This window comes from Crassostrea angulata, chromosome 7 (genome assembly GCF_025612915.1).
Source record: "Crassostrea angulata isolate pt1a10 chromosome 7, ASM2561291v2, whole genome shotgun sequence".
NCBI lineage: Eukaryota > Metazoa > Mollusca > Bivalvia > Ostreida > Ostreidae > Magallana > Magallana angulata.
In genome coordinates this window covers 29,641,948-29,661,829 of record NC_069117.1, presented here as the reverse complement: position 1 = coordinate 29,661,829, position 19,882 = coordinate 29,641,948, and the positions used below count along the sequence as shown (strand labels likewise).

Here is a 19,882-nt window from a genome sequence, read left to right as displayed (position 1 = left end):
AGTTCATTTTATGAATAGATCCATGTAATTTATCACTGTTGATAATATATAGAGACAATTACTTACAGACAGTATGATTAGTGTCCATAAAAACAATGCAATTATTATATACTTGATGGTGCAACTTAGTAAATGGTAGATATTGGAATGAACTTCACTCAAAATTCAAAATATAAAAAAACGATTTCTAACTTTATTCATTTTATTCATGTTGCTACTATTTTATAAAATCTCTCTCTCTCTCTCTCTCTCTCTCTCTCTCTCTCTCTCTCTCTCTCTCTCTCTCATAATAAATTTCAACAACACAACATGTATATTGTTGTCACAAAATTCAACAGAATATTGTCAATAGAACACAAATAATCAAAAAATGAGTTACAACACATTTATAAAAAACAAAGAGCACAAAACCAACGATGATGTGTTACTGATAACAAACGAGGCTGTATTGCAAAATTGTATCACCACAAACGTATGAAGCCTTTAATGCAATTAGTCCATCGATTCTTGAAAATGGCTGTAGAAATCCGATCCCCCACTTAATCCATACCCGTACATGGTCATTCGACCACGCCCTCCTATGTAGTCCATGTGTTCTTGTGGGTCAGACATACCTAAGTGATTCTCCATCATCATTCTGTCCATGAAGCTTTGAGGCTGTCGCCTATGACTTCGGGAGGGATATATGTGGTTTTTGGGGTGTGATATTTGGAACATTTGGTATGACGTTTGGTCTGCTGGTGGTATTTGATGCTCTGGCGCTGGTATATGGTTTGATGTTTGTTCTGGCAGTGGAATTTGATGCTCTGGTGCAGACATGTGGTTCTGTTGATGATTCGGATACAATGTGTTTTCATTCTGAGTCAGACTGATGTGGTTGTCTTGTGATTTTACTCGCTGACTTCTACATGTGATTTGTTTTTGCAGTAGGCGCCACCTAACGAGGAAAGGACACTCGGACCATTTTTCTTGCCATGAACAAACACTAAGTTCTCCCCTGATTCCACTTTTGATCTTGCCTTTGAAACATAAAGGAACAAATGATAATACTTATACAAATTATAGTACCTTTATGCATTCATTTCAACAACAAAAACTCATTGACTAGTCCTTTACCTGCTAGTATGTAGTCTTGTCCAACATCTAACACGGTTCCACACTTGAATATACCCATGGGACTTTCAAGTTCAATGTATTTTGGACCAGATCCCTATAAATGTATATAATATTATCCTATGTTCTAGCAACGAAGGTTAAGTTCGCCATTCTTGATATAGATAACAAGATGAAAAACGTTTGAATTTGTACAAAAAATATACCTTGATATGGAACTGCACTTGAATAACAAAGATATTCTTCTGTACCCCTGGGGTCACAAAACGACCGATCAATCTCCCAATAACAGCTACAATGATAAACAATTGTTACAAACTTACAACAAAACTTTTTTGATCATTTGTCAACTGTTTATTTTTTATCATAGTGTGCACAAACCTTTATCTGGTTCTTAAACTATTTCAAGTAAAATGAAAATTTAACAAGCTAGGAACAGAAAATAAACTAGCTGCACTAAAACTTATTCATCAATTCAATGTGCGATTAAGATATCATAACTAAAATATACTATAATCGCTGTCACAAAATTTTTCCTCTCGTGTCGCATTACTGCACGTACAGCTTTCGACCCATCTTGCACTCAATATTTGAATAAATATGATGCCACAAAGATATTTGGCAAAACCCAGTATATTCTGGAAAAAAGAGAAGATTTTTAGTCACGGTCACGTTTATGTTAAAAAATGATATAAAAGCAATTTCGTTTCCCGATATTTAAGGGGAAAATTACACAGACTCTTTCAAAGGTATAGAAAAATCTGTAATTCAAAGATTGCTTAAATATAATCCCTGCAAAGATATTTAAACCGGTTCTTGTTTTAAAAAATAGTTTGACAAATAACACATTTTTATCATATCATTTAAACCTATTTGAAAAAATATCAACATATTGATACCCCCCCCCCTCCCCAAAAAAAATTAAACAAATAAGAGGGTGTAAGTGATAAGATTACAGCTTCCAAGAAGAAAGATAAAAAGCTTCATTAGTATGATTCGTTATTTCAGTCATTGATAAAAATCATTGAAAAATTAATTTACATTCATAACGTTATGTCTAAGTACTTACCATCTTGTTTTGTTTTTATCCTCTAAAACCATCATGTCCATCTTACATGTATATATACTCAATCGAACGTGATTATCATGCAAACTAATATAAATACAAAATGTTCCCCAAAATATTTGACCTGGGCCTCCAAAACACGTCTGTTTGTCAGTTATTTAACATTATGATTAACCCTGGTAACCCAAGGATCGTATTAAGGACACCCTTGCAGTAAATTATGTGTTAATTACGGCAAGTGCACTCTAATTAGCACAGTCATTATCTTAATGACAACTTGGAGCATGCACAGCCTAATTCAAAGCTTCTTATTAAGTACATTGCTTCCCTAATTTTATTTGATTCTGAATTTGTAGCATTGCTGACGTCACTCCATTAAAAAAATGAAATAAATTTACAAATAAAAATTAAATGCAGTCAATTTAGTTATGAAAATTAAATCAAGAGCATAAATTTCTGAGTTCACAAAACAAATGTTATAGATATAGAAGCGTTTTGTTATTGTTAATATATATATATATATACGTTATGGTACTCAAAAAAGAAGACCGGATAATAACGGATGTTTTCTACAAAATAACGGATACTAAGCAATATCTTTTATTTGACTCGTCCCACCCTCGACACACTAGGAATAATATTCCTTACAATTTAGCAAGGCGTTTATGCACAATAATCTCCGATACAGATATGTTAGACTTTCGTCTCACAGAATTACAAGATTTACTACTTCAAAGAAATTATCCCACACAACTGATTCAAAACGGAATTAACAAAGCCAAATCCCATGAACGAAAGGACCTTCTTTTAGTTAAAATTAAACCCGTCAAAAATGTTATACCATACGTTTCAACGCACAACCCTAGAAATCCAGAAATGTTCAACATCATTAGAAATAACCTACCTATCCTAGAGGAGGATCAAGACATGAAGAAAATATTAGATACTTCACATATCATCAAAAGTAAACGACAAAGCCCTTCTCTTAAATGTATTCTTACCAGAGCATCGTTTTCCAGTAAAATCCAGGAACCACCCATCATCAGAAAATGCGACAAACCCAGATGTAGTACATGCCCATATCTGACAGAAGGATCCACATTTCATTTTAAAACCGGAAGCGATTTTTCCATCAAAACCTCCATGTCATGCACCAGTTCAAACCTTATCTATGTCATACGTTGCGCTGGTTGCGGTGAAAATTATATCGGTCAGACAGGAGACACCTTGAGACACAGGATGACCGTGCACCGACAACAAATCAGGGAACCTAAATACCAATGTACGTCCGTCAGTGAACATATAAGGAACTGTGCAAGGAATAAAACTCCTAATTTTACCGTTTTTCCTTTTTACAAGTTTCTGAGGGATACCACAGAAAAAGAACGTGAGGCAAAAGAAAAACTGTTTATCAACAAATATAGACCTGTTTTAAATGCCTAATAATTATATAATGTATCAGATAAAAACTGTTTCCCGTAATTATTTTATATATTTCTATTATTTGTATGGAGAATTTTATTTTCCCGTACTTAATGTATATCTTTATATTATGACGTCATAATCAATTCGGCTACATAACGTAACATAATACTAGCGTTTTATGACGTCACAATAAGAAATATGTATTCTTATGTATGTGTATTTGTGTAACTTAGCAACATGTTTTCAAACTCCTGATGATTCAAAATGAAACTAGTTGAGTTTATTTCGGTGTTGTGATTTTTTTCATATATATATATATATATATATATATATATATATATATATATATATATATATATATATATATATATATATATATATATTATAAATGTAATATGCAACATTATATGTTCAGAGGAAAGAAAGTTTTGATACAAGTTAGCATTTTGTTGCAATACATAAGTTAGTTATCTTTCTGTTGGTTCAAACAGTAGTGCAATATCAAATAAAATATGAATTCATGAAAACTGTTTGTTTTTTCTTCGGAACTAGCATGTTGTAAGGACTTGTTACATTTATTTTAATTATTGAATGAAATAGTCTCAATACCGAGCAATACTTTCGAAATTGCATGCAAATTTTAACATGTTCATATGCATACGAGCATATAATGGAAAATAATGAAAATTAATTTCATTCAATACACTGTAAAATATGAATAACAGACGGAAAAAGAATGACGATCAAATCTGAAAATATTTAAATAAAAATGGTACATTCTGCAATTCTATTTAAACATAATGTGTCAATGTGTTTTCATTTTAATTCGAAAAAGAATTCAACCTTGGTCAGTTTCAAACTTATTTTCCTATTAAAGAAGATCCGACAGAATTTATGTGTTTTTGAGTTCAGAAGGAAATTATCACAATGTTAATTAAGAAACCACCGAATCAAAAACTTAAATATCTCATTAATAACAACATGAATAATTTGTCTAGAATATAATTGTTAATTTTATTTTCCTGCCGATTATTCTCGACAAATTTAAATTTGCAGCCAATGAAATTTACTCTTTGTTTGCACCAATATGATCGACTGTTATATGATAATTTTTATTGTTTTTAATTAAAATTTGTACCCTGTGAGAGTGACTTTTCGTTGGCACAAATACGAGACACTTTTAAATTGAACATTCCATTGCATTTTGCATGTATTACTCATAATATTCTAGTAAATAAGGATGCACAAGTTTGTTACCGATGGGTTTTGTTTTTATGGTGAACATAACCATGGTGTGCTTTGCTAATTACATAATGTGTTTGATGAAAGAATCGAGGTTTGTCATTCTTTCTTTTGTTATCAATTTTTGTAAAGAAGATGGGGGAACAAGATAGCGGAAATGCCCATTTGGTTTTGTCGTAAAAAAAAAAAACAATTTTATTCCAACCAAATATACTAGATGATGTTATATTACAAGTTTACAAAAGCACGCTTTCTAACTATATTCAGTTTTGAATATTTTAACAAACGATAAGAAAAAAAATAAATTCTAAAGTTTTGGAGGTATCGAACCCACAACCTAAAAAGCCTAGCTATATAATGTTACCTCAGGTCTGGTGCTCTAACCACTGAGCCATTTCAGTCACAACAAACATCATTGTTAAATGCTAAATGCAACTTCAGCCACGAATTGACGGACTTGTAGTATTTCTCTAAAACGTTCAATTGTTGGGATACAAAATGACATTTTTAAAGCATAGTGGGTCATCTCTCCACGTTTTTGTTGATTGAAATCGGTTTGATTTCCTTTAAATCTCATATAGACAATGACAAAAATATGGAGCTCAGACCCACTCTATAAAAGAAAAGGCATTGAAGTCCTAAAAAAGACACTATTTTGAGGTTTTGAATCGCATACGCCAGTTTGAATCAACATTTTCTAAATATTTAACATATTGTTACGATTCCTGGGTTGAGACTATAACATCATTTGTGTTAAATATTTGTGTGTTGTTGTGACTTACTTGTTTTATTTACATTGTTATATAAATCCTTTTATTCCATTGGAATACAGACTTGTTTACTTTCGTTCGGACTAACCGCCATGCCTGCGGTATATTACGGACTTTGAGCCCGATGTTTAAAACTATTTAAACTCTTTATAACAAAATAATGACAATCGAAATGAACGATAATAATTGATGTTATTTAACTTTATGAATGGTAATTTTGTATTATAATGTAAAAATGTTAAATGTCATGTATTTTATGTCGGTACAACGTTATCATATAATTATTATGAGATAAAATGCGCCAAGTTAGTTGACGCTTATGACGTTGACGTTGTCAACGTCTCAGCATAAACATAACAAGTTAGGGCATAAAAAGACGGTGTTTTGAAAGCAAAGTCCAGTTGACGGTGAAGAGCAACTCGCTTGACAGTGGTATGTATTGACATTACCAAGTCTTTTAGCTAATACGGTAAAGTAATATAACTTTTGTATTAGGGCGTCCTGGATTGGTTCGTCGCTATACTTATAGGAGATAATAACGTTGTACCAACCGTACTGTATAATAGTAATAATTATACGTGTTTTTATATGGAACCATTCGTTCGTTGCAATAAATGGTAAAACTTTATACGGAGTATTTAATTTAGTTTCGGCAAGTTGAATATAATAAGTGAACCAACGATTTCTATAAACTGTGACCAAAGTTAATTCTTTTTGAACCTTGACGCAAGATAATAATTAAACAGCGGCCCATAATTAAGTTTAAACGTTTACACGTACCCTCGGTTCGTTACATTGGTGGCAGCGGTGGGATCAGCTGTTTAAAAACTGCAACACGTTTACAATTACGACGATGTCAAGGAACGAAGAAGAAGTTATGGAGGAAAACGATCATATTGAAGAACCTCAACAAGGACAATTTATTGATGGTACACCAAGTAGAGAAGTTCTTTTACGGGTCAATAACAATAACGACCACAGCATAATAGGCGATAGTACCAGTGTAAATCCATGTGCGCAAAATAGTTTGCGCGTGATTCTCGACGAAATAAAATCTTTGAAATCACAAATGAACTTGTTACAAAATCAAGTAAAACCAACAAGTGATGACAAGCGACTATGGTGTTCCGATGGGGCCACTTCGACCTTCGCACTTTCGCCTTTAGGTCGAGGTACGAGAGTGCGAAGTTGCGACGGCGAAAGTGCGAGAGTGCGACGGCGAAGGAGCGAAAGTGCGAAGATGCGACGGCGAGAGTGCGAAGTTGCGACGGCGAAGAAGCGATACTACTATCGCACTCTCGCCATCGCAACTTCGCACTCTCGCCTTCGCATCTTCGCACTTTCGCCTTCGCCTTTTTATAATTATGGAGCTCTCTATCGTTTAAAGACAATTTTAACTGTATTAAAGGACATCTTAGGCAGACGATGGACTTTTTAGAAATTATTTTCAACAGCCTGCGCAGATCCATAACTTTTTCTAGGGGGTGGGGTGGATAAATAATTATATTTGTCGGGGGTGGGGGAGGGTTCCGAGACATATTTTGGAGATTTTATTATATATAATTAATAAAATTAAATTTTCCGGGGGGATGAGATCCGGACCTTCTCTCTCCCTTTACTGCATGTGTGAAGTTATAAGTATTGAATTTTCCGGGGGGGGGGGGGGGGGGGGGCTCTCCACCTCTAGATCCATACATCAGCAAGAAGTGTCGCATAATGAAATTAGAATGTTACTGTGTTTGATCTACGGTTAACAGACAGCTGGTAAGTGACAGGAGTCTGGAAGTGCATATGTATACATTATGGCGGACCTTACATTTTATATGGAGTATATAACAATTATTTATAAACATTCATAGTAAGCACAATGGCTTAGCGCATGCGTACCAATGATATCATGGATTAATCGGAAAACCTTTGCGAGTACGGTGCCTGCATCAAATTCTATGTAATAGACCGAGACTTTCTGAATGCTATCAAAAAAGGCGAAGGCGAAAGTGCGAAAGTGCGAAGGCGAGAGTGCGAAGTTGCGAAGGCGAGGGAGCGATAGTAGTATCGCTCCTTCGCCTTCGCACCTTCGCACTTTCGCCTTCGCATCTTCGCGCTTCGCCGTCGCATCTTCGCACTTTCGCTCCTTCGCCGTCGCACTCTCGCACTTTCGCCTTCGCAACTTCGCACTCTCGCATCTTCGACCTAAAGGCGAAAGTGCGAAGGTCGAAGTGGCCCCATCGGAACACCATAAGCGACCGACAGACCAAAATAATGTGCGTTTTGGCATCAATACCATGTACGAGGACGAACATACGCACAACGCATACCAGCCGTACAGAACCACATCTATGCCGAATTCGTACGATGAACCTCGTAACTATGATTATTCCAGAACAAGTTCGTCATATCCAATGACATCAAGAAGTTCTATTAATCACGGACACGACGAATTTCGCACAACCATGCGTCCATTTGAAACGATTCAAGAGAGAACGCACGATCGTTATGAACACGACGTACCTTACGATGGCTACTCAAGACGAGCACCGGAACCTGAATTCAGACGAACACAGGAACCGAGAGGAAGAAAACCAGCAACATTTGATGGTACTATGAATTGGAACGATTACATAGTACATTTTGACATGATCGCTGAACTCAACTACTGGAATGACGAAACTAAAGCACTAGAGTTAGCTACGAGTCTACGGGGACCGGCATTAAGCGTTCTGAGTGATCTAAGACCTGAGTATCGATATAGTTTTCGTCACCTCATTTCCGCACTATCGGCAAGATTTGAACCAGAAAATCAGAAAGAGATTTACAAGACACAGTTAAAGAGCCGCGTACGGAGAAAAAATGAATCTATCACGGAATTGATGCAAGATATCAAGCGACTTGTAAGGATGGCTTACCCAAACGCACCCCTAGATTTCCGCGATCAGATTACCAAGGATTCGTTCATTGAAAGTTTAAATGAGCAAGAGATGGAATGGTCAGTGTTCCAAGGGAGACCTAGAAATTTAGAAGATGCAGTACGACTAGCATTAGAATATGAGGCATTTCAACAAGCTCGCGGAAGACGAAACAGAATCACGGTACGGATGCAGAGAGAAGAACCGATGGATGCAAATATCAGAAATGATGCACACCAAATAGCTCTCATCAGCCAGAACACAGAAAAAAAATTCAACAAGAGAGGTCCATGTTTCTACTGCAAGAAGGATGGTCACATCAAGAGCGAATGTAGGTTACTACAACGACACCTGGAAGCAGAGAAAAACAAGAGTCAAAGAAAATCGGGTCACACCAACAGCGTAGTGACCAAAGTACCAGAGAACCAGGAAAACGTGCAGTAGTTGACGCCAGCGGCCTAACGTCAACTACACAACAAAAAGGGCCACAAGTTTTAGAAATAAAGGGATCAAGTAATAACTCATTAACACTTGATGTCTTTGTTTACAATTTGAAAATAAACTCTATCATTGATACTGGTTCGTCTATCACAGTCATTGATCCAAAGAAATATTATGAAATAAACAGATGTATGAGACCAAAGTTAGAACCAAATTATAGTAATTTAAGAATGGCAAATGGTGACCTTGTTGTCCCAGAAGGTCAGACTGTACTACAATTCAAAATCAAAGGGGAAATAATCGAACACAGAACAATAGTTGCTGACATTGATGCACAAATGATACTAGGCTTTGACTTCCTCAGAGAACATAATTGTCAGTTACACCTAGGGGAAGGAACTCTTACACTTGGTGACCAGAGGCTAGTATGCGACACTGTCAGTGATCAAAGTAGTGTGTTTAAAATTTCTATTCAAGAGACTTTATCTATTCCCCCAAGAAGCGAGATGATAATTGAAGGGAAAGTTCACCCAAATCTAAATGATAAAGAACTCCTCATAGATGGAACGAAACATGACCTTCAGCAGTCTGGATTGTTAGTTGCAAGATGTCTAGTAAAACCCAAAGAATGTAAGGTACCCATTCGTGTAATAAATGTTAGTGACCAAGAGCTGAAAATTTACAAAGATACTTCTGCAGCTATAACTGAAATAGAACCAAATGTAAGTGAAGTACAAACCAAGAATGACACCAACAGAGAGCCAGATGTAGACACAAGCTTTACAAATTATATGAAACCATTATGGGACTCTTGTACCAAGAAACTTTCTAAGGAACAACAAGAATTGGTAAGGGATCTTTTGCAGAAGCACATTAAAGTATTCGCAAAATCAAAGACAGACCTAGGGAAGACAAATATTGTGTCCCACAAAATTAACACAGGAGACGCAAGACCAATCAAGCAACAGCCTAGACGGATACCTCTTTATAAGAAAGAAGCAGCAAGAGAGGAAGTGCAGAGAATGCTTAAAGCAGTAATTATAGAACCATCATCTAGCGCTTGGAGTGCACCAATCGTATTAGTAACCAAAAAGGATGGTAGCATTCGATATTGTATCGACTACCGGAAACTCAACGAAGTAACGCAAAAAGATTCATACCCTCTACCACGTATAGATGACTCACTTGATGCATTAAGAGGATCACAATGGTTTAGTTGTTTAGACCTAGCAAGCGGTTACTGACAGGTAACGATGGACTCTAAAGATAAAGAAAAGACAGCATTTGTTACCACACATGGTTTTTACCAATTCAAGGTCATGCCATTCGGCTTATGTAATGCGGCAGCCACATTTGAGAGACTAATGGAAAATGTATTAGCGGGTCTGAACTTCGAAATTTGTCTCTTATATATTGACGACATAATTGTTTATTCCAAAGATTTCCACAGCCATGTAAATCATCTAGATGCAGTACTGCAACGATTACAAGAAGCGGGATTAAAGGTTTCTCCGAAGAAGTGTGATTTCTTCAAAGACCAGGTAGCTTTCCTTGGTCACATAGTTAGTCAAGAAGGGATATCAACCTCTCCAGATAAAGTAAGCGCAATTAAGGAATGGCCTGTACCAAAATCAGTCACAGATGTGCGAAGTTTCTTGGGTACATGCTCATACTATCGAAGATTCATAAAGAAGTTTACAGATATAGCCCGACCTCTACACAAACTGACAGAGAAAACAGAAAAGTTCAGTTGGACCCCTCAGTGTGACGAAGCATTTAAAAACCTAAAGATAGCCCTCACATCAGCACCTATCTTAAGGTACCCGAACCTGAACTTACCCTTTGTGTTAGACACAGATGCTAGTGCATTTGCTATGGGCGGAGTTCTATCTCAGATAGAAGATGGAATAGAGAGACCTATTGCATACTTTAGCAAGTCATTTAATAAACCAGAAAGAAACTACTGTGTTACTAGACGAGAACTTCTGGCAGATGTGAGTTCAATAAAACATTTCCATCATTACTTACATGGAAAAGACTTTCTGGTTAGAACCGATCATGGAGCACTAACCTGGCTCCTTAGCTTCAAAAATCCAGAAGGACAAGTAGCCCGCTGGCTAGAGGTACTACAAACATACAACTTCAAGATTGAACATCGACCAGGAAAACAGCATGGTAATAGTGATGGACTAAGTCGTCGTCCATGTTCACCTTGTAATCACTGTGATAAGAAAGAAATCAATTACCAGAGCAAAGAACCTGAAAGTAATCCAATTCTGAAGTTAAGAGAAGATCAAATGAGCACTCAAAATTGGTACAGAAGATCTACAAAAAGAGCAGAACACAGACCCATCATTAGCCAAAATCATCAAGTGGAAGTTGGAAGATAGAAGACCAACCTGGCAGATTGTTGCAAAAGAGTCGACAGAAGTTAAAACATACTGGTCGCAATGGAAACGCCTAATTATAAGAAACGGCGTGCTTTACAGGACATGGGAAGAAAACGAGCAAACCTATCACCAGATAGTGGTACCAGGGGCCTGCGTCACTGAAGTAATGAAGTTAGTGCATGACAACCCCACAGGTGGACACTTGGGAGTAGCCAAAACCACCGAGAAAATCCGAGAGAGATTCTACTGGGCATCCTATAAAGAGGATGTGGTGAAGTATATTAGATGCTGTACTATATGTGAGGCACGGAAGAATCCGTAAAGAGCAGCAAGAGGAAAACTTGGTCAGTATCTAGTTGGTGAACCTCTGGAGAGGGTAGCCATAGACATCCTTGGTCCTTTACCACGGACTGAGAAGGGTAACAAGTACATTGTTATCATATCTGACTACTTCACAAGATGGATAGAGGCATATCCGGTAAAAAACCAGGAGGCAATAACCATTGCAAGGGTTTTTACAGAAGAATTTATCTCGAGGTATGGAGTTCCACTCCAGGTCCACACTGATCAGGGCAGGCAATTTGAGTCAACATTATTTCAAGATTTGTGCAAGATGTTGCGAATAGAGAAAACAAGAACTACACCGTACAACCCTAAAAGCGATGGATTAGTCGAGCGATTTAATCGTACCCTGGAAGACATGATTAGCAAGTACGTTCAACCAAACCAAAAGAATTGGGATGAAGTTTTACTTTAGTGATGCTCGCATACAGATCCTCTGTGCACCAGACCACAGGATACAGTCCAGCTAAATTAAATCTGGGAAGAGAGTTGAAACTGCCAGTTGATCTTATGTATGGCCATCACCCAGGGGAAGACCAGTTATATGAAAATTACCACGACTTTGTCGAGAAAATGAAAACCAATATAGGAGTCATCCACGAAAAGGCCAGGCAAAAATTGATTGAAGTAAATGAAAATCAGATAAGAAAATATGACACCAATACAAATCAAAAGCAGTATACACCTGGACAACATGTATGGATTGCGTCTAAAGCCAGAACCAAAGGGAGAAGTCCGAAACTTCAAAACCATTGGGCAGGACCCTACATAGTACTAGGCGCTGTATCCGACCTCGTGTATAAAGTCAAAAGGTCAAAAAACGGAAAAACCAAAATATATTCACCATGATCAGATGAAATTATTCCGAAGTGGAATAAATGAAAATAAATCCGAATAAAGCGCGTTCGTTAAAAACGGTTATCATTTATTTTTGTTAAAAATTGTGCGTGAACCAATCCAGTGACCTTTGTTTCTGATAACATTTTATAATATAACCAATGAAGAAAAATAGTGATGATTGTGAAGTGACAATAACTTTATTTTATTTCAGTACCAATGATGTTGTCTTGTAAAACCTGCTTCAGGATGTACCCTACATGGCGCCAACTTAGCAGACACATCAGAGATAAGCATGACAGCCAACCAGTATTGTGCAAATACTCCCAGTATGGATGTGTTTTGGCCATGTCCAGATCAAGAAAGAGCCAATTACTGGCTCATGAAGCAAAATGCAAATATCACCCAGTCAATGGTGGACCGACAAGAAACCATAGAATTCATCCGCAAGTTGAAAGAGATATGCCAGGGACACCAGTTCAGGATGAGCGGCCTGCAATCCAACTGGTTGAGCTACCTACCACCCCGTCACCGAGGTCCTGCATATCATTATTCAAGAACACCTCACCTCTGCTTTCTCCTCTAGCTCAGTCGCCACAGCCAAACCATATTCAGGATCAAGATATGAGGGAGATTGACGCACCAGCAACTATCATCAGCTCCATGGATCAGATGAACGAGACAAATGAAGAATGGAGAGATCTGCAACCTATGGATAAGGAACAGGAAGGAACAAATGCCTATGACCACCTCCATCTGGACCCAAGATTTTTCTTCTTGGGTGCTCCATCCAGTTACAGAAAAGAACATTGTGCTGAAGAACTTATCAAGGTTAGGGAGAGATCCATTCGTACGGGGACCAGAGCAGTATCATTTTTCCCCCAACCCTGGATCACATCAGGAAGGAGGAAACAGCCATCCTACCTGATGGGACCACCTACCAATTGCGTTCCTTCTGGTATCGTACATCGACGACAACTAAATGTACAGCAACCCAGACGGAGGAAACCATCAACTCATCTTCATCTGTGAAACATGATGCGCAAACTCAGTGTTCTGTCCATTTGCAACTTGCTGATTGAGTGAACCAAGTGGAAACGAGGACGTTTCATTTAAGGTTCCTCGACACACCAAAATTTTATTTTATGGATCGATAGAGAATCTTTTTTTGAAACATGATTCCACAAAACAGAGATCAATATCGGCTTTCAGTTATTTTATACGAATTTTTTTGTATTTTTTCAGTGAAATAGGAAAAACTGTTTTGCAGACAAACAGAATATATTAGAGCTCAAAACTTGTTGTCAATTAATGTGTAATATAATTATAAATAAATTCATGCCAAAGATCGTTTGGTCAAGTGTTTAATTTTTTAATAAAAAAAATATTTCTGAAAATCAAAATTTTAATTCTTTAATATCTTTTTAATCTATGGATAAAATTTTAAAAATAACATATAGTCACATAAACTATTTACTAAACAATGATATCTTACAAAGAAATTGAAATGAAAATGCGAAATTTTAGAAAAATTGCTATTTATCAAATTTGAACCGATCCCGATTGAAAAAAATCTGATCCCGATCAGAATTATTTTAAAATTGAAATTTTACAAATAAACTGCAGTTTTTTTTCTAAGTAATTGGTATAAATTATAAAGTCAGTAAATGTCGAAACCATTTTACAGCTAAACAACCTGAAATTTTTGCAAAATTCTGATTCATTCTAACTTTATGTGATTTCGTTCGGGATCAGTTTAATTACAATCGGGATCGGTTCGATTTTAAAATTTTCCATTTTTTCTTTAATTTCACTATTTCGTTTCAATTTCTTGTTGAAATATGATTGTACAGCAATTGTTAAATGCGAGTAACAGTTTATCTGCAGTTTTTATCCATAGATTTAAAAAATATCTACAATCCTTTTTTTCATTTTCATAAATATTTTTTTTTTACAAAAATATTTCAAAGTTTATCTGGCCGTTTTTGATATGTATTTATAGATAATTGTATTGTGCATTAATTGATAACAAATTTTTAGCTCTAATATATCTGGCCGTTTTTGATATGTATTTATAGATAATTGTATTGTGCATTAATTGATAACAAATTTTTAGCTCTAATTTATCTTGTTCGCAGCTAAAACGATGTTTCCGGTTTCTATAAAAAAATACAAAAAAATTCATATAAAATAATCAGAGGCCGATATAGGTGTCATTTTTGTATAATCATTTCTCAAAAATGATTCTTCATCGATCCATCAAATAATGCAGTGGTGTGTCGAGCCACCTTAAGAGGGGGGTAATGTTACGATTCCTGGGTTGAGACTATATCATCGTTTGTGTTAAATATTTGTGTGTTGTTGTGACTTACTTGTTTTATTTACATTGTTATATAAATCCTTTTATTCCATTGGAATACAGACTTGTTTACTTTCGTTCGGACTAACCGCCATGCCTGCGGTATATTACGGACTTTGAGCCCGATGTTTAAAACTATTTAAACTCTTTATAACAAAATAATGACAATCGAAATGAACGATAATAATTGATGTTATTTAACTTTATGAATGGTAATTTTGTATTATAATGTAAAAATGTTAAATGTCATGTATTTTATGTCGGTACAACGTTATCATATAATTATTATGAGATAAAATGCGCCAAGTTAGTTGACGCTTATGACGTTGACGTTGTCAACGTCTCAGCATAAACATAACAAGTTAGGGCATAAAAACACGGTGTTTTGAAAGCAAAGTCCAGTTGACGGTGAAGAGCAACTCGCTTGACAGTGGTATGTATTGACATTACCAAGTCTTTTAGCTAATACGGTAAAGTAATATAACTTTTGTATTAGGGCGTCCTGGATTGGTTCGTCGCTATACTTATAGGAGATAATAACGTTGTACCAACCGTACTGTATAATAGTAATAATTATACGTGTTTTTATATGGAACCATTCGTTCGTTGCAATAAATGGTAAAACTTTATACGGAGTATTTAATTTAGTTTCGGCAAGTTGAATATAATAAGTGAACCAACGATTTCTATAAACTGTGACCAAAGTTAATTCTTTTTGAACCTTGACGCAAGATAATAATTAAACAGCGGCCCATAATTAAGTTTAAGCGTTTACACGTACCCTCGGTTCGTTACAATATTTAAAGGTTATAAATCGATGCTATGGTAAATATACATTGTTTTCAATAATTGAGAAAGAAATTATGAGATTTGTTCATATTTTAATTTTATAGAATCTTATCTATCCTCATATGGGCAGTTTACACACCTTATTCACCCATCTTCAAATTTTCAATATCTACTTGTACCATGTTTTAACCATTCACTTGAAGTAGGAATCGCTATGTCTGCTCGTCTGATTTTGGCGTTTGATTTAGTCTCGCTTGCTGATGTACTATACCGGTATCACTTGTTAGTTGATTTAAATAAGATGTATGGTTCATATCTTTGAAATAGTTGAATTTGGCAAAAAAGATGTTCAGTATGTCTTTAAAGTAACCTCGTCATGAACATTGCTTTATTTCTAGAAAGAACAAATAAATGAGTGTGTAATTTTATTTCATGGCAGCATCATATGGGTAACTTGGCAATACAAGGTATGTGTATTTCATCATGGCAAACTAAGCGAAAATTGATACCAAATGCCATCGTCGGAAACCCACGGTCGGTCTCGCTTCTCTTACTTCTCTTACTTTGGAGGTAATGTGTTGAATTTCAACAGATATATCAATTCGTAAAGTTTTGAGATTATTTAGGGATTGTTTTTCAAAGGATTTATCACTGGGTTAGTTTATTTGCATTAAACTTTAATGTATGCTTTATTTTTGTGTTTTTGTTTGTTTGCTTCTTTGTTTTTTTTTTTTTGTAATTGTTCGGTTTTTTTCTAGGGAGAGAATGATTTATGAAAGTATCAAAAATGTTGCTAATATTTCATGAACGTTACGAAAATATAATACTACGTTTGATAGGATTGAATTATTATATTATTAGTGTTTAAATGTATTTTAAAAAAGTGACAAAAATAAATCTAAAAAAACATAGTATTACATGTACATTAAATATAAGTAATTAAAGATTATTTAGCTTATCAAGATAATCTTTATTAGACCACATTTATCATATAATATGAAAATTAAAGTTTATGATCTTGTTTAAAATATTGTTCTGGGGTATGACTTTATAGTATATTTTATTGTATCATATAATAACATATTGTATCATATGATACATTACTTGCAATATAGTACGATATCAAATCATATTATATGATGTTGTATCAATCGTGATATTGTATAATGTAATATCATATCATATAATGATAATGCATTCTTCTGTATCATATCATACGATATTGTATTGTATCATATATGAATATATTATATATGTTGTATCGTTTGATATTGTATGAATCGATACAACATCATGAGATACAACATTGTATCATATCATATGATACAATATCTTAAGATACACTATAATGAAATCGTTAACACTTTCGTTGGATACAATACAAACTATACAATATGATATTATGAAATGCTGTATCATATGATATAATACAATATCATAGCAATAGGAATCATGATATATCGATTTAGCAACTATCAAGCACCATCCATTTAAGTTGGTGAAAATGGAGCCATCAAAGGGCACCTGCTTCAAAAACTTTAACCTGCTGCAAAAACTCTAACCTTCTCCTTATAGCTCAGATTTAGCATCGAAGTCTGTTTAGTTGTTTATAAGCATGCCCATATACACCATCTATGCAAGTTTGATGGTGAAAATAGAAGTAATAACTATATGACCTGCTCCAAACTTAACCAGGTCTGAACGCCGACGCCCAAGGGTATTATAATAACAAAATCATAAGCAGTGAGCGAAAAATGATTGTTGTGGCATTTAAGATACATTATTTGTTTCATAATATAATTATAAACTACTAGTTTCCTTTGAAATCTTAAGACAAGATTATAATTGGATGTATATAATCATTAGAGGAAATACTTGTATAATTATTGTTTCAGTTTGCATATAGGATCATGTTTTCCTTAATGATCTAAATGATATTTCAATAATTGGACAAGACTACTGGATCGGGCGTATTAACGAGGCAGTAATGACAATGCAACGATGCGAGAGTTCATCGATACAAATGCTTCTGGAAATTATTTCTTACAACAATATGCAAGAGAAATGATTATACCAAACAAAATTCTTGTTTTGTTGTAGTTAAAACTGTTTATACAGGATATAAGTTGTATAATTGGTGAACCGCTGAGAAATAAACATTCATAATTAGTTCTATGGATAGATTAATTTGATTCCTTTCCCAAAATGACAATAACAGCGTGTATTCAAACAAATTCTAAAACAGTTAAGAACATAATTAAAATTGGAATTACAAATCCCATAGGAAAATAACTCTCAAGTGAGAATACGTTCTACCGACATATTGAGAATATTTATAATTTCCTATAAGATTTTCAGAAATGTCTATAGGGACTTTATTATTACCTTTAGGATTACAGTATTTATAGAGATATTCAATTTTGACAGGTAGTTTCTCTTTTGAAAATTAAATGTTCCCACTAAATTTTAAAATTATAAAGTGATAAAATCCTATCGGAAATAATTAACAAATAATTTCATCTCGGGTAGGAAATTCTTTATATCTTGTTGGTTTTTTTTCATTGAGAGATTATGATATTTAAGGAGGTTGGAACCTGAAATACATGTAATAGTAATGTCAATCATCGAAAACCACTTGGATATAAAGATGGGGACCTATATCGTTCATTTATTTTATTTGTGATCCATGTCACATGCCATTTTCAGAAATTTAGGGCCCCAAACAAAAATGACAATTTTTCTGAAATTTTTGCTAAAATTTGACATAGAAATTGATAATTTGAAGAAATCAAACAAATATCTAGAGTTTGAAATATTTTTTAATTATGATTTTAATACAATATGAAGTTGAACACATGTAGTGACTATAAAAGTAACCTCTAAGTCAAAGTTTAAAAATTCTTGCTTTACTGGTGGCTTCAAAGGCCAGTGCATAATGAACGCAACAACAAATGCTATTTTATTTTATAACAAAATTTTACAGTAATCAAATTATAACGCAATTAAAAAAAATTCATAGTTATGTTATCTTTCCAAAACTTTGCATACAAATAGACATATATTTAATGTCTCAATTAAAAATAAAATAAGTAGGGGTCACGTCTCAAAAATTTGAGATATAGCATGAAATAAGCAAATTTTAGGCCAAAATTGGGGTTAATTTTTTCTGAACTTTTATGAAATATAAGCTAAATAAGCCAAAATATATCAATAGAAATATCAAAACATTGTATAGATATGTTTTTAGAACATCATGGATATATCGTAATACACAAACTTTTGAGAAGTTTGGTCTGCGCTGAAAATTAGGAAGCTAAAGAAACAGTACTCTAAAACTAGTGAGTTATGAAAATTGTTCATTTCCTTCTTGAAAACCTTCCACCACAAAATATAGTCCCTTACTAAACTCTGTAAAAATGTAATTTTTTAAAATAAAATTTTATTCAATATAGTTTGTTTGGCATTGTAAAGTATAAATATACTAGTATAATTAATATGTGATGCAGAATTTTCAGACTAGAGGTGACCCAAATTGGCTACCCAAAACCTAAGGAACGAACCTCTTTAAAGCTAAATATCTTATCCTGTAATGCACTAAAAAGTTATTTAATATTTCTTAAACAATGGTCAATCATATGGTATTTTGATTATCAGGAAAACTTGCACCTTAGACAGTTGCAAAATACAACTGGAATAGTTACATTATCCAGCAAAGTGCCATGCTCGGATCTAGAGGTAGGGGATGAGTGGCCCGTGGTCCAGACCAATTCACATTTCTTAAATTTATACACTGTATTGTAAATTTACCAAAATTATATGCCTCGGACCCCCACCTGCTTCCTCAGCAGCCAGAGATATCCCTCAGGTCCTCACCCCACCCACCCTGGAAAATGTTCTTGATCCGCGCATATATGACTGTGCTCTGTAATCTGTTACAATCTAAGAACCAATTATAATAACAATCATAAGCACTGGTTCTATAGGCTTTTCTTCTGCTATTTAAAGAATAAGAATTAACACCCACTAACTAAAGTGCATCTTAGGCTGGGGAGCTGATGACATCGCCGACCTACAATGTATCAATCTTCGATAGTTATTTCCAGTGAAAAAAAATGGCATATCTTAATGATATGTATATTGTATAACGTGCTTAGAAAACGGTAGGTCGGCAATGTTCTGTGGTGCAGACCCTTTTTATCTTT

General features: G+C 34.8%; 2 protein-coding genes across 2 annotated transcripts; one reads left to right on the top strand and one right to left on the bottom strand.

The window, feature by feature from the left end:
• Positions 1-256: 256 nt before the first annotated feature.
• LOC128191207 (uncharacterized) lies at positions 257-1,739 on the bottom strand. Its single transcript, XM_052863294.1, has 4 exons — positions 1,625-1,739; positions 1,320-1,405; positions 1,117-1,210; positions 257-1,019 (listed from the first exon to the last, which is right to left on the bottom strand). Exons 3-4 carry the CDS (start codon positions 1,172-1,174, stop codon positions 493-495), a joined length of 585 nt encoding a protein of 194 aa, XP_052719254.1. The 5' UTR covers positions 1,175-1,210; positions 1,320-1,405; positions 1,625-1,739; the 3' UTR covers positions 257-492.
• Positions 1,740-12,458: 10,719 nt separating this feature from the next.
• On the top strand, positions 12,459-13,643 carry LOC128156978 (uncharacterized). The gene is made up of 2 exons (XM_052819328.1): positions 12,459-12,507; positions 12,747-13,643. The coding sequence occupies exon 2, from the start codon at positions 12,752-12,754 to the stop codon at positions 13,562-13,564; it is 813 nt and encodes a 270-aa protein (XP_052675288.1). The 5' UTR covers positions 12,459-12,507; positions 12,747-12,751; the 3' UTR covers positions 13,565-13,643.
• The last annotated feature ends 6,239 nt before the right edge of the window (positions 13,644-19,882 follow it).